Raw genomic sequence first — 15,061 nt, 5'->3', positions numbered from 1 at the left:
ACTCTCCTCGCCGCTCTTTACAGCGCCGCTGTTCCCACTCCCCTCGCCGCTCTTTACAGCGCCGCTGCTCCCGCTCCCCTCGCCGCTCTTTACAGCGCCACTGTTCCCGCTCCCCTCGCCGCTCTTTACAGCGCCACTGTTCTCACTCCCCTCGCCGCTCTTTACAGCGCTGCTGCTCCCACTCCCCTCGCCGCTCATTACAGCGCCGCTGCTCCCACTCCCCTCGCGCTCTTTACAGCGCCGCTGCTCCCACTCCCCTCGCCGCTCTTTACAGCGCCGCTGTTCCCACTCCCCTCGCTGCTCTTTACAGCGCCGCTGCTCCCACTCCCCTCGCTGCTCTTTACAGCGCCGTTGTTCCCACTCCCCTCGCCACTCTTTACAGCGCCGCTGCTCACGCTCCCCTCGCGCTCTTTACAGCGCCGTTGCTCCCACTCCCCTCGCGCTCTTTACAGCGCCACTGTTCCCGCTCCCCTCGCGCTCTTTACAGCGCCGCTGCTCCCGCTCCCCTCGCGCTCTTTACAGCGCCGCTGCTCCCACTCCCCTCGCCGCTCTTTACAGCGCCGCTGCTCCCACTCCCCTCGCCGCTCTTTACAGCGCCGCTGCTCCCACTCCCCTCGCCGCTCTTTACAGCGCCGCTGCTCCCACTCCCCTCGCGCTCTTTACAGCGCCGCTGCTCCCACTCCCCTCGCCGCTCTTTACAGCGCCGCTGCTCCCACTCCCCTCGCCGCTCTTTACAGCGCCGCTGCTCCCACTCCCCTCGCCGCTCTTTACAGCGCCGCGGCTCCCACTCCCCTCGCCGCTCTTTACAGCGCCGCTGCTCCCACTCCCCTCGCCGCTCTTTACAGCGCCGCTGCTCCCACTCCCCTCGCGCTCTTTACAGCGCCGCTGCTCCCACTCCCCTCGCCGCTCTTTACAGCGCCGCTGCTCCCACTCCCCTCGCCGCTCTTTACAGCGCCGCTGCTCCCACTCCCCTCGCGCTCTTTACAGCGCCGCTGTTCCCACTCCCCTCGCCGCTCTTTACAGCGCCGCTGCTCCCACTCCCCTCGCCGCTCTTTACAGCGCCGCTGCTCCCACTCCCCTCGCTGCTCTTTACAGCGCCGCTGCTCCCACTCCCCTCGCCGCTCTTTACAGCGCCGCTGTTCCCACTCCCCTCGCCGCTCTTTACAGCGCCGCTGCTCCCACTCCCCTCGCCGCTCTTTACAGCGCCGCTGTTCCCACTCCCCTCGCTGCTCTTTACAGCGCCACTGTTCCCACTCCCCTCGCCGCTCTTTACAGCGCCGTTGTTCTCACTCCCCTCGCCGCTCTTTACAGCGCCGCTGTTCTCACTCCCCTCGCTGCTCTTTACAGCGCCGCTGCTCCCGCTCCCCTCGCTGCTCTTTACAGCGCCGTTGTTCTCACTCCCCTCGCTGCTCTTTACAGCGCCGCTGCTCCCGCTCCCCTCGCTGCTCTTTACAGCGCCGCTGCTCCCACTCCCCTCGCGCTCTTTACAGCGCCGCTGTTCCCACTCCCCTCGCGCTCTTTACAGCGCCGCTGCTCCCACTCCCCTCGCCGCTCTTTACAGCGCCGCTGCTCCCACTCCCCTCGCTGCTCTTTACAGCGCCGCTGCTCCCACTCCCCTCGCTGCTCTTTACAGCGCCACTGTTCCCACTCCCCTCGCTGCTCTTTACAGCGCCGCTGTTCCCACTCCCCTCGCTGCTCTTTACAGCGCCGCTGCTCCCACTCCCCTCGCCGCTCTTTACAGCGCCACTGTTCCCACTCCCCTCGCTGCTCTTTACAGCGCCGCTGCTCCCACTCCCCTCGCCGCTCTTTACAGCGCCACTGTTCCCACTCCCCTCGCTGCTCTTTACAGCGCCGCTGCTCCCGCTCCCCTCGCCGCTCTTTACAGCGCCACTGTTCCCACTCCCCTCGCTGCTCTTTACAGCGCCGTTGTTCCCACTCCCCTCACCGCTCTTTACAGCGCCGCTGCTCCCGCTCCCCTCGCTGCTCCTCTCGCGCTCTGTACAGCGCCGCTCCTCTCGCTCTCTTGTGTAGGAGAAGGTGTTGCTGAGTGGGCCAAGGGCACAGGAGGACCTTACCAGATGCTTTGATGTGGACCTTGGACTTTGCAGTTGGAGTCCATCAGTCAGTCAGTCAGGCTCAGACTGATGAATGGTCACTTATTCAGGAGTTGGTCATTGAGACTGAAGATGTAGGAAAAACCTCTCTGGGCAGCACTTATTCCCAGTCAGCTACCGTGGGAAGCAAGGGCGAGGAGAAATCCTTCATCGTCATGTAAATAACTGGGGAAGAGGATGAAGGAGGGAAGAATAAACAAAGTTCGCTGCATCTTACTGGCGTGTGCTAAATACAATTCCAGCTGTAATATTTATAAGTCTCTGTTCAGTATCAGTGAGGTGTGTAATATTTTTTCTTCAAATTGATCATGTAATATCTTCACTAAATTCTCTGTTTTACAAAGATGGACCGTCACATTTAGTGAGATCATAGTAACTGTCCGTGCAGGAGCCAGAGTGCTTTCTATCTTTAAGCAATGATGGGGGAGATTGGTTAGTAATTAAATGGAAAGATTGAGATCAATAGCTGTTCAATCACCTTAATAACTTCCTGTTCCCAATTCCCCAGGTTCTGGGCGGGACTCAGAGAAGGAAATGACCTCGTTGTGTCAGCTGTGGTTCGAGGTCAAGGATCAGACGTTTCCCAAGGTATAGCTGTATAACTGACTTAGCCCTCCGCTTATCACACAGCGCCTCACACAGGCAGAGGCAACCCTGCCAGTTCTATCCCTGTCTGTCAGTCACTTTCAAACAATTTACAAGAGGAACCGAGGAGGTTAATGTGCAGTTCGAAACCTCTCTCATCGCAGCAGCTTTCGTTAGTCTGAGACATTTGGCTGCGTGTTGGGAAGGAGCTGCCAGCCACTCCAGCGAATTCTTGGTGAATGTGATCGCAGAGATTTCTGTCCAGTCCCGGCCCACGTCCTACCTGCACACTGCATAGTATGGGATCAGGGAGCATTTCAAAACTTTGGCTGCCTTCTGGTTGTAAATAAAGTCAGAGGTTGGTCATTCAACCCATTGAAGCCACTCTTTCTGGTGCATTAGTCCTGTGCCGTGGTGTGTGGTTGTACTGGACCAAGTGTGCCTCGGCTACCAGGGATGGGTGTGAGCAGTTCATATTCCAAATCCAGTTGGGCTGACTTGTTTTGAGCCCAGAACCAGCGGAGGGTAGGACTACGGATGGGGGCAGGGGTCTTGGGAGAGGAGTGGACTCCAATAGAATATACGTCGGGGGAACTTGAGGCGGTTCTGCAATATAACTCAGCTGATAGAGCAGTACTCAAAAAAAATTCATCTCATAATTTACCACTAAACACATGTGGGTTGCCCGCCAGACTTCACTCCCTTATTAGTGTGACCCTGTCATTGTTTTCGGTCCCTGCCACAAACTCCGTTCCCCAGTCACTGACTCCATCCCTCTCCCTAACACCTGTCTGAGGCTGAACCACACTGTTCGCAACCTTGGTGTCATATTTGACCCTGACATGAGCTTCCGACCACATATCCTCTCCATCACCAAGACCACCTATTTCCACCTCCGTAACATCGCCCGTCTCCGCCCTTGGTTCAGCTCATCTGCTGCTGAAACCCTCATCCATGCCTTTGTTACCTCTAGACTTGACTATTCCAACACACTCCTGGCTGGCCTCCCACATTCCACCCTATGTAAACTTGAGCTCATCCAAAACCCGGCTGCCCCGTGTCCGAACTTGCACTAAGTCCCGTTCACCCATCACCCCTCTGCTCGCTGACCTACACTGGCTCCCGGTTAAGCAGCGCCTCGATTTCAAATTCTCATCCTTGTTTTCAAATCCCTCCATGGCCTCGCCCCCCTATCTCAGTAATCTCCTCCAGCCCCACAACCCCCCGAGATATCTGCGTTCCTTAATTCTGCCCTCTTGAGCATCCCTGATTATAATCGCTCCACCACTGGTGGCCGTGCCTTCAGTTGCCGAGGCCCTAAGCTCTGGAATTCCCTCCCTAAACCTCTCCGCCTCTCTCTCCTCCTTTAAGACGCTCCTTAAAACCTCCCTCTTTGACCAAGCTTTTGGTCACCTGCCCTAATTTCTCCTTATATGGATCGGTGTCAAATTTGTTGTCTTATAATACTCCTGTGCAGCACCTTGGGACGTTTTACTACGTTAGACGCTATATAAATACAAGTTGTTGTTGTTGTTAGCAGAGGGCAGTCTCATTTATCAGTGCTGCTCTCCAGCCCAGTGGCTAACCGCTAATAGGAGATATTACCTCTGCCTCTCACTGGAGCCTCCCCCCACCACACTGCCTCACTGGAGCCTCCCCCCATCACCGTGCTTCTCACCGGAGCCTCCCCCCATCACCCTGCCTCACTGGAGCCTCCCCCCATCACCGTGCTTCTCACCGGAGCCTCCCCCCATCACCGTGCTTCTCACCGGAGCCTCCCCCCATCACCCTGCCTCACTGGAGCCTCCCCCCATCACTGTGCTTCTCACCAGAGCCTCCCCCCATCACCGTGCTTCTCACCGGAGCCTCCCCCCATCACCGGGCTTCTCACCGGAGCCTCCCCCCATCACCGTGCTTCTCACCGGAACCTCCCCCCATCACCGGGCTTCTCACCGGAGCCTCCCCCCATCACCCTGCCTCACTGGAGCCTCCCCCCATCACCATGCTTCTCACTGGAGCCTCCCCCCATCACTGTGCTCCTCATTGGAGCCTCCCCCCATCACCGTGCTTCCCACCGGAACCTCCCCCCATCACCGTGCCTCTCACTGGAGCCTCCCCCCATCACCCTGCCTCACCGGAGCCTCCCCCCATCACCGTGCTTCTCATCGGAGCCTCCCCCCATCACCCTGCCTCACCGGAGCCTCCCCCCATCACCGTGCCTCTCACTGGAGCCTCCCCCCATCACCGTGCCTCTCACTGGAGCCTCCCCCCATCACCCTGCCTCACTGGAGCCTCCCCCCATCACCGTGCTTCTCACCGGAGCCTCCCCCCATCACCGTGCTTCTCACCGGAGCCTCCCCCCATCACCCTGCCTCACTGGAGCCTCCCCCCATCACTGTGCTTCTCACCAGAGCCTCCCCCCATCACCGTGCTTCTCACCGGAGCCTCCCCCCATCACCGGGCTTCTCACCGGAGCCTCCCCCCATCACCGGGCTTCTCACCGGAGCCTCCCCCCATCACCGTGCTTCTCACCGGAACCTCCCCCCATCACCGGGCTTCTCACCGGAGCCTCCCCCCATCACCCTGCCTCACTGGAGCCTCCCCCCATCACCATGCTTCTCACTGGAGCCTCCCCCCATCACTGTGCTCCTCATTGGAGCCTCCCCCCATCACCGTGCTTCTCACCGGAACCTCCCCCCATCACCGTGCCTCTCACTGGAGCCTCCCCCCATCACCCTGCCTCACCGGAGCCTCCCCCCATCACCGTGCTTCTCACCGAAGCCTCCCCCCATCACCCTGCCTCACCGGAGCCTCCCCCCATCACCGTGCCTCTCACTGGAGCCTCCCCCCATCACCGTGCTTCTCACCGGAGCATCCCCCCATCACCGTGCTTCTCACCGGAGCATCCCCCCATCACCGTGCTTCTCACCGGAACCTCCCCCCATCACCGTGCTTCTCACCGGAGCCTCCCCCCATCACCGTGCCTCACTGGAGCCTCCCCCCATCACCGTGCTTCTCACCGGAGCCTCCCCCCATCACCGTGCTTCTCACTAGAGCCTCCCCACATCACCGTGCCTCTCACCGGAGCCTCCCCCCATCACCGTGCCTCTCACCGGAGCCTCCCCCCATCACCGTGCTTCTCACCGGAACCTCCCCCCATCACCGTGCTTCTCACCGGAGCCTCCCCCCATCACCCTGCCTCACTGGAGCCTCCCCCCATCACCATGCTGCTCACCGGAGCCTCCCCCCATCACCGTGCCTCTCACCGGAGCCTCCCCCCATCACCGTGCCTCTCACCGGAGCCTCCCCCCATCACCGTGCTTCTCACCGGAGCCTCCCCCCATCACCGTGCTTCTCACCGGAGCCTCCCCCCATCACCGTGCTTCTCACCGGAGCCTCCCCCCATCACCGTGCTTCTCACCGGAGCCTCCCCCCATCACCGTGCTTCTCACTAGAGCCTCCCCACATCACCGTGCCTCTCACCGGAGCCTCCCCCCATCACCGTGCTTCTCACCGGAGCCTCCCCCCATCACTGTGCTTCTCACCGGAGCCTCCCCCCATCACCGTGCTTCTCACCGGAGCCTCCCCCCATCACCGTGCTTCTCACTGGAGCCTCCCCCCATCACCGTGCTTCTCACCGGAGCCTCCCCCCATCACCGTGCTTCTCACCGGAGCCTCCCCCCATCACCGTGCTTCTCACCAGAGCCTCCCCCCCATCACCGTGCTTCTCACCGGAACCCCCCCCATCACCGTGCTTCTCACCGGAGCCTCCCCCCATCACCGTGCTTCTCACCGGAGCCTCCCCCCATCACCGTGCTTCTCACCGGAGCCTCCCCCCATCACCGTGCTTCTCACCGGAACCTCCCCCCATCACCGTGCTTCTCACCGGAGCCTCCCCCCATCACCGTGCCTCTCACTGCTGCATTATGAACCGGGTCCCTGAGGTGAAAGGTCAGTGTTCTTGTCTGACCCCAGAGCAGGTTCTACCCCGGAACGCTGTCCCAATTAAAATGCAGCGCCCCCCTGAACCAGAGGAGTTTTAAAGCCCACTTGCACCTATTTCTAACCCTAACCCCATTACTCCCCACCTCTGCCAGCTGTATTATTTCAGTAATATGCTGTGTTCTGAATTCTTTGTTGTTTGTCAAATAATTAGTTTGATTTGCGATCTGCACCTGTTTTGAGAGATTCGCGCACTGCCCTCACTGGTCTGAAACTATCCACACTGGGGTCTCCGAGGGCTAATGTTGGGTTAGGATCAAGCAGCACTCCTAAAGCAGGCTGTGACCGATTTGTTTCTCTCTCCCACAGGAATCTGAGGAGCTTCCAGACATCACACCCCCAACCCCCAGGGTGTAAGTATCATTGTGGGTTCTGGGGCCTGAGGGGATTCTGCAAATGTTGTCTCTTATCACTGCTCTGGAACTGGCAGGGAGAGGGGCTGTGAGATTGTGCTGTTACCTCGATATAATATGGCACTTATCCTCAGAATGTCATCTATTTATAGCTATCATTAAGAATTGCAGGAGCTGGGTTTAATGGTGTGCCCAGTGCGGGTGGCTTCGTGGTTTATACTCGGAACATTCTCTTCAAATAAAATACATAGTTTGGGTTATGAGGAGTTGGTGCGTGAAATGTGAAATATTTAAGAATTGAAGCCAGCTCATGGGCCGCACACTGTTGGGAGCAGTGTCCTTGAACACACCTTGTGTAACTGGGTGAATGTGGGCGGGTACTACCAGCAGAAAGTTTCAAACCATTAGACCACCCCTTCCCCGTCCGGCTCAACAAAGATCTATTCCCAAATCCCAACATGAGTTGCAGAGCAGCTGTCTTCATCCACAGAGCACAGGGAGGGAGCATGGAGAGCCCCTGTAGTTCTGGTGAGTGACTGGTGTTATTTGTTTAATTGTAGGAGAACGGACTATGTGGTGAGAGCCAGCACTGGAGATGAAAAGCGTGTTTTCCAGGAACAGGTGAGAATCTGGGCTCAAATGACGGACTTATTTAGCCCCCAAATCCCTGCATCCCTGATGGTATCTTGGTCAGAGTGCCCTGTGACCACCCACCCGCCCCGGGTGCCCTGTAATCGCAGCACCCTCCAACCCGCACTGTACCCTGCAACAACGCCCAAATCTGCTGATCTATTCAAGTGTGCAGACCTAGACTATTTCAAAATGTAACTGTCTTCAGACTCTGAGCTCGTCAGTAAGTAACTGGGTCTCACTATATCCACGTGTTGAAGCGGTGTCGGGGACCAGTGGCTGCTGATACAAGGGTACAGGTTGCAGAGATATGGAGCTTAGACGCCATGCTCTGCCCCAGCCATGGGTGACAGTAAGCATTGAATAAGCTGTGCCTGTAGAGCAAGATCCCCAATGACTGTTTGAGTCAGATTCTTTCAGAGGAGGAACATAAGAAATAGGAGCAGGAGTTGGCCATTCGGCCCTTCGAGCCTGCTCCGCCATTCAATAAGATCATGGCTGATCTTCTGCCTCAACTCCATTCACTGGCCCTATCGCCATATCCCTTGATGCCCTTACTAGTCAGAAATCTATCGACTTCTGTTTTGAATATACCCAATGACTGAACCTCCACAGCCCTCTGGGGCAGAGAATTCCAAAGATTCACCACCATCTGTGTGAAGAAATTTCTTCTCATCCCAGTCCTGAATGGCCGACCCTTTATCCTGAGGCTGTGGCCCCTGGTTCTAGACTCCCCGGCCAAGGGAAACATTCTCCCAGCACCCACCCTATATTTTGTATGCTTCAATGAGATCCCCTCTCATTCTTCTGAATTCAAGAGAATACAGGCCTAGTTTACTCAATCTCTTCTCATACGACAGTCCCGCCATCCCAGGAATCAATCTCGTGAACCTTCGCTGCACTCCCTCTATGGCAAGTATATCCTTCCTTAGGTAAGGAGACCAAAATTGTACACAGTACTCCAGGTGTGGTCTCACCAAGGCTCTATAGGAGTAAGACTTATTTACTCCTGTACTCAAATCCTCTTGTAATGAAGGCCAGCATACCATTTGCCTTCCTAATGGCTTGCTGCACCTGCACATTCACTTTCAGTGACTCATGTACAAGGACACCCAGGTCCCTTTGAGCATCTGCATTCCCCAATCTTTCACCATTTAGGAAATACTCTGTCTTTCTGTTTTTTCTACCAAAGTGGATAACTTCACATTTATCCACATTATAATCCATCTGCCATGTTCTCGCCCACTCACTGAGCCTGTCGAGATCCCCTTGAAGCCTCTTCACATCCTCTTCACAACTGACACTGCCACCTAGCTTTGTATCATCAGCAAATTTGGAAATGTTACATTTAGTCCCCTCATCCAAATCATTGATATAGATTGTGAGTAGCTGGGGCCCAAGCACCGATCCTTGCGGTACCCCACTAGTCACAGCCTGCCACCCTGAAAAAGACCCGTTTATCCCTACTTTTTGTTTTCTGTCTGTTAACCAATTCTCAGTCCATGCTAGGAAACTCCTTGTCCAGTGTTCCAGCTGGAAGGGTTTGGGCCGTGGATCAGATACACTCAGGGTACATTAGTCTTGTGGTTCTGATACTGGACCAGCGACCCACAGATTGTGCCATCAATCTCACCAGGGCAAGCTGTATCACTGAATTCAATAAAAAATCTACAAGCAGAAAAAAGCTGCTGGGTTGTTGCAAAAACCCAACTGGTTCACACCTGCCCTTCGGGGAAGGGAATGGCCACCCCTGCCTGGTGTGACGTACATGTGACTCCAGTCCTAATCACGGCAACTAGGGATGGGCAACAAATGTGACCCCCGCCAACACCAGAGGGAGGTGAAATCTGTGCTGGGATCCCAAGTGGCTCCTTTTGCCTGCTTGAGGTTGTCCCCTTGGCTGGAGTTGGTGTCTGCTCATTCACTGGAGGATGAGTTCACGTGCTTGGAACCCCAGGGATGAGAGGGGTGTGAGCTGGAGAGTGTCCCGACACTGCTGCCTTGGACCCGACAAGTTGTGGGCAGTTTTCGTTTGATGTGCAGAAAACCCCACGCTATACTTGTGGATCTTGCTTCAAAACTAGTCCTGGAGACTACAGCTAACAGTTTGTGGTTCTTTCCACAGGAGCGCCAGCGATACAGCCAGCCCCACAAGGCCTTCACCTTCCGTATGCACGGCTTTGACTCTGTGGTTGGCCCGGTGAAGGGGGTGTTTGACAAGGATCCTTCTCTCAATAAGGCACGAGAACATTCACTGCTGCGATCTGATAGGCCGGCCTATGTCACCATTCTGTCACTGGGTGAGATTCTGACACTAGACTCTGGGCAAGGGAAGGAAGTCGGGTGGATTGTTTTTACATAAATTTGCTTTCAAAATCATCTTGGCAAAGCTTCTAGAAAATCGAGTTTGTCCAAATACCAACTGAATTGATTGGAGGGGAAATTCAGAAGTGGATAAAAGACTAGGGGAAAAATTGAGTAGCACCCCGAAAAAATTTGCGCCCCCGTGGCCGAAATTCATCGGTAGCGCCCAAAGAGGGAAGTAGCCCCCCGCCTCCCTCTTGGGGCGCTGCGAGGAAATATCGCAGTGCTACGTGCCGCAGCGCCACGGTACTGCAGGCCTTCCTCCCCTTGTTAAAGGGGCAGGGCTTAGAGCAGCACAACCCGGGCCCAGCTGGGCCACCAGGGACCAGAGTGCCGGCAAAAGAGCCCGGCACCAAGAGAAGTGCCGGGCTCACAGAGCGCAGCCGGCACTCCGCGGGGGGGCTGCAGAGGAGGCCGGGGACAGCAGAGCGGGCAGGCGCTCTCTGGGGAGAGGGGGCGGGGGGACACGCGCTCTCTGGGGAGGGGGGCGGGGGGGACACGCGCTCTCTGGGGGAGGGGGGCGGGGGGGGACACGCGCTCTCTGGGGAGGGGGGGGCGCGGAGGGACACGCGCTCTCTGGGGAGAGGGGGCGCGGACACGCGCTCTCTGGGGAGAGCGGGCGGGGGGACACGCGCTCTCTGGGGAGAGCGGGCGGGGGGACACGCGCTCTCTGGGGAGGGGGGCGGGGGGACACGCGCTCTCTGGGGAGGGGGGGCGGAGGGACACGCGCTCTCTGGGGAGGGGGGGCGCGGAGGGACACGCACTCTCTGTGGAGTGGGGGCGGGGGACACGCACTCTCTGTGGAGGGGGGTGGGGGGACACGCGCTCTCTGGGGAGAGGGGGCGGGGGACACGCACTCTCTGGGGAGAGGGGGCGGGGGGACACGCGCTCTCTGGGAGAGGGGGCGGGGGACACGCACTCTCTGTGGAGGGGGGCGGGGGGACACGCGCTCTCTGGGGAGAGGGGGCGGGGGGACACGCCGCTCTCTGGGGAGAGGGGGCGGGGGACACGCGCTCTCTGGGGAGGGGGGCGGGGGGGACACGCGCTCTCTGGGGAGAGGGGGCGGGGGACACGCACTCTCTGTGGAGGGGGGCGGGGGGACACGCGCTCTCTGGGGAGAGGGGGCGGGGGACACGCACTCTCTGGGGAGGGGGGCGGGGGGACACGCGCTCTCTGGGGAGGGGGGCGGGGGACACGCACTCTCTGGGGAGGGGGGCGGGGGGACACGCGCTCTCTGGGGAGGGGGGGGCGGCGGACACGCGCTCTCTGGGGAGGGGGTGGGGGGACACGCGCTCTCTGGGGAGGGGGCGGGGGGACACGCGCTCTCTGGGGAGGGGGGGCGGGGGGACACGCGCTCTCTGGGGAGGGGGGCGGGGGGACACGCGCTCTCTGGGGAGGGGGGCGGGGGGGACACACGCTCTCTGGGGAGGGGGGGCGGGGGAGACGCGCTCTCTGGGGAGGGGGGCGGGGGAGACGCGCTCTCTGGGGAGGCGGGCGGGGGAGACGCGCTCTCTGGGGAGGCGGGAGGGGGGCGACGCGCTCTCTGGGGAGGCGGGAGGGGGGCGGGGGGACACGCGCTCTCTGGGGAGGGGGGCGGGGGGGACACGCGCTCTCTGGGGAGGGGGGGCGGGGGAGACGCGCTCTCTGGGGAGGGGGGCGGGGGAGACGCGCTCTCTGGGGAGGCGGGCGGGGGAGACGCGCTCTCTGGGGAGGCGGGCGGGGGACGCGCTTTCTGGGGAGGGGGGCGGGGGTCACGCACTCTCTGGGGAGGGGGCGGGGGAGACACGCTCTCTGGGGAGGCGGGGGAGACGCGCTCTCTGGGGAGGCGGGCGGGGGAAGCGCTCTCTGGGGAGGGGGGCGGGGGGACACGCGCTCTCTGGGGAGGGGGGGGGCGGGGGTGACACGCGCTCTCTGGGGGGGCGGGGGGGACGCGCGCTCTCTGGGGAGGGGGGGGGCGGGGGGGACGCGCGCTCTCTGGGGAGGGGGGCGGGGGACATGCGCTCTCTGGGGAGGGGGGGGGGCGGGGGGACACGCGCTCTCTGGGGAGGGGGGGCGGGGGGGACATGCGCTCTCTGGGGAGGGGGCCGGAGGGACACGCGCTCTCTGGGGAGGGGCGCGGGGGGACACGCGCTCTCTGGGGAGGGGGGCGGGGGGACATGAGCTCTCTGGGGAGGGAGGCGGGGGGGCACTCGCTCTCTGGGGAGGGGGGGCACTAGCTCTCTGGGGAGGGGGGACACGCGCCCTCTGGGAAGGGGGGCGGAGGGACACGCACTCTCTGGGGAGGGGGGCGGGGGGACACGCGCTCTCTGGGGAGGGGGGCGGAGGACACGCGCTCTCTGGGGAGGGGGCGGGGGGACGCGCGCCGTATGGGGAGGGGGGTGCGATGGATCCTCACCAGCTCGCAGTAATGATGTTGCCCAGATGATTGAGTGAAGTGTGTTGAGTGAGCCTCGTATTGATCGGAGGCGTGGGGGGATTTTATAGAGTGAATGCTGCAAATCTGAAATCTAAACCGACCAGTATGGAATGGGCAGTCGGTCTGTCACCTCCAAGAGAGGAGACAGACTCATGATTCAGAGCCAGTTCTGACACCGAGTCTACCCCACACAACCTCTCACAAGATGCTGAAAGACCTGCTGCGTATTTGCGGCAGTTTGTGTTTCTGGTGTTGTCGGGTGGAGACCCAGTTACCGGGTTGTGTGTGAAGGATTTGTATCATCAGTTAGGAGACCTCGATTTCAAAATTCTCATCCTTGTTTTCAAATCCCTCCATGGCCTCGCCCCTCCCAATCTCTGTAATCTCCTCCAGCCCCACAGCCCCCCGAGATATCTGCGCTCCTCTAATTCTGCCCTCTTGAGCATCCCTGATTATAATCGCTCCACCACTGGTGGCCGTGCCTTCTGTTGCCGAGGCCCTAAGCTCTGGAATTCCCTCCCTAAACCTCTCCGCCTCTCTACCTCTCTCTCCTCCTTTAAGACGCTCCTTAAAACCTACCTCTTTGACCAAGCTTTTGGTCACCTGCCCTAATTTATCCTTATATGAATCGGTGTCAAATTTTTTGTCTTAAAATACTCCTGTGCAGCGCCTAAGGATGTTTTACTATTTAAAGGTGCTGTATAAATACAAGTTGTTGTTGTTGCTGTTGCTGTATGTTTATCCTCCAGACTCTACAACACACATCTCTCTCCCACTGCTTTATAAGAATTGGCTGTTTAAATGTTCTGTGTAACAGTGATTTCTCTCCCACAGTGCGAGATGCAGCCGCCCGTCTTCCCAACGGTGAGGGGACCCGTGCAGAGATCTGTGAGCTACTGAAAGACTCTCAGTTTCTAGCTCCTGAGGTCACCAGTGCCCAGGTAAAGGGACGAGAATAGCTGGTAAAAAATGAAAAGGGACTGTGCTTGTAGATTGAGTTAGGGATTGAAATCGTAACACACCCTGGGAAGAGAGTCATGAAGGAGGGGGGGTGATTGTACATTGTGGGGGAGGGGCGGTGATTGTACGGTGGGGGAGGGGCGGTGATTGTACGGTGGGGGAGGGGCGGTGATTGTACACGGTGGGGGAGGGGCGGTGATTGTACAGTGGGGGAGGGGCGGTGATTGTACGGTGGGGGAGGGGCGGTGATTGTACGGTGGGGGAGGGGCGGTGATTGTACACGGTGGGGGAGGGGCGGTGATTGTACGGTGGGGGAGGGGCGGTGATTGTACACGGTGGGGGAGGGGCGGTGATTGTACACGGTGGGGGAGGGGCAGTGATTGTACGGTGGGGGAGGGGCGGTGATTGTACACGGTGGGGGAGGGGTGGTGATTGTACGGTGGGGGAGGGGCGGTGATTGTACACGGCGGGGGAGGGGCGGTGATTGTACACGGTGGGGGAGGGGGCGGTGATTGTACACGGTGGGGGAGGGGCGGTGATTGTACACGGTGGGGGAGGGGCGGTGATTGTACGGTGGGGGAGGGGCGGTGATTGTACAGTGGGGGAGGGGCGGTGATTGTACGGTGGGGGAGGGGCGGTGATTGTACGGTGGGGGAGGGCGGTGATTGTACGGTGGGGGAGGGGCGGTGATTGTACGGTGGGGGAGGGGCGGTGATTGTACGGTGGGGAGGGGCGGTGATTGTACGGTGGGGGAGGGGCGGTGATTGTACGGTGGGGGAGGGGCGGTCATTGTACACGGTGGGGGAGGGGCGGTGATTGTGCGGTGGGGGAGGGGCGGTGATTGTACGGTGGGGGAGGGGGCGGTGATTGTACGGTGGGGGAGGGGCGGTGATTGTACGGTGGGGAGGGGCGGTGATCGTGTACACGGTGGGGGAGGGGGGTGATTGTACGGTGGGGCGGTGATTGTACAGTGGGGGAGGGGCGGTGATTGTACGGTGGGGGAGGGGCGGTGATGGTACACGGTGGGGGAGGGGGGTGATTGTACGGTGAGGGAGGGGCGGTGATTGTACGGTGGGGGAGGGGCGGTGATTGTACGGTGGGGGAGGGGAGGTGATTGTACGGTGGGGGAGGGGCGGTGATTGTACACGGTGGGGGAGGGGCGGTGATTGTACGGTGGAGAAGGGGCGGTGATTGTACGGTGGGGGAGGGGGTGATTGTACACGGGGGGAAGTCTCGCGGGCGGGAGAGCAGGGTGGGGTATCACTGCATCCTATAGGCAGATGTGCGCGACATGGATAGTGTGTCCAGTGGGGAACAATACAGGCAGCAGGGGCCGTGTGGTTTGTTGTTGGCGCGTGTTGTTAGCCTCACTGAAAGAAGCAGCCCCTCCGTGGGATCCAGCACTGCTCCCCCAGTCAGCCTCGCACTCCCGCACATCCTCCATACAACCTGTTATTTTCTTGCAGATTAACACTGTTGTGAGTGGGGCTCTGGACAGACTGCATTATGAGAAAGATCCGTGTGTGAAGTATGATATCGGCCGCAAGCTGTGGATCTACCTGCACCGGAACCGGAGTGAGGAGGAATTCGGTGAGTCCACTTTAATCAGGTCCAAAGGGTTTGATGAGTCCTATATT

General features: G+C 59.6%; 1 protein-coding gene across 1 annotated transcript in view; it reads left to right on the top strand.

Annotated features, from left to right (window-relative positions):
* The window catches only part of nfrkb (nuclear factor related to kappaB binding protein), a 129,240-nt gene that overhangs the window by 67,485 nt on the left and 46,694 nt on the right, over window positions 1-15,061 (top strand). The window contains 6 exon segments of the mRNA XM_085968187.1: window positions 2,623-2,702; window positions 7,011-7,054; window positions 7,615-7,675; window positions 9,810-9,984; window positions 13,299-13,405; window positions 14,891-15,014. Coding sequence (XP_085824313.1) covers window positions 2,623-2,702; window positions 7,011-7,054; window positions 7,615-7,675; window positions 9,810-9,984; window positions 13,299-13,405; window positions 14,891-15,014 — 591 coding nt within the window.

This window comes from Somniosus microcephalus, chromosome 26 (genome assembly GCF_052327205.1).
Source record: "Somniosus microcephalus isolate GS21.2 chromosome 26, FLI_Smic_1.0, whole genome shotgun sequence".
NCBI classification, from domain to species: domain Eukaryota; kingdom Metazoa; phylum Chordata; class Chondrichthyes; order Squaliformes; family Somniosidae; genus Somniosus; species Somniosus microcephalus.
Note: the sequence above shows the minus strand (reverse complement) of the source record. Positions and strands in the feature narration are given on the sequence as shown.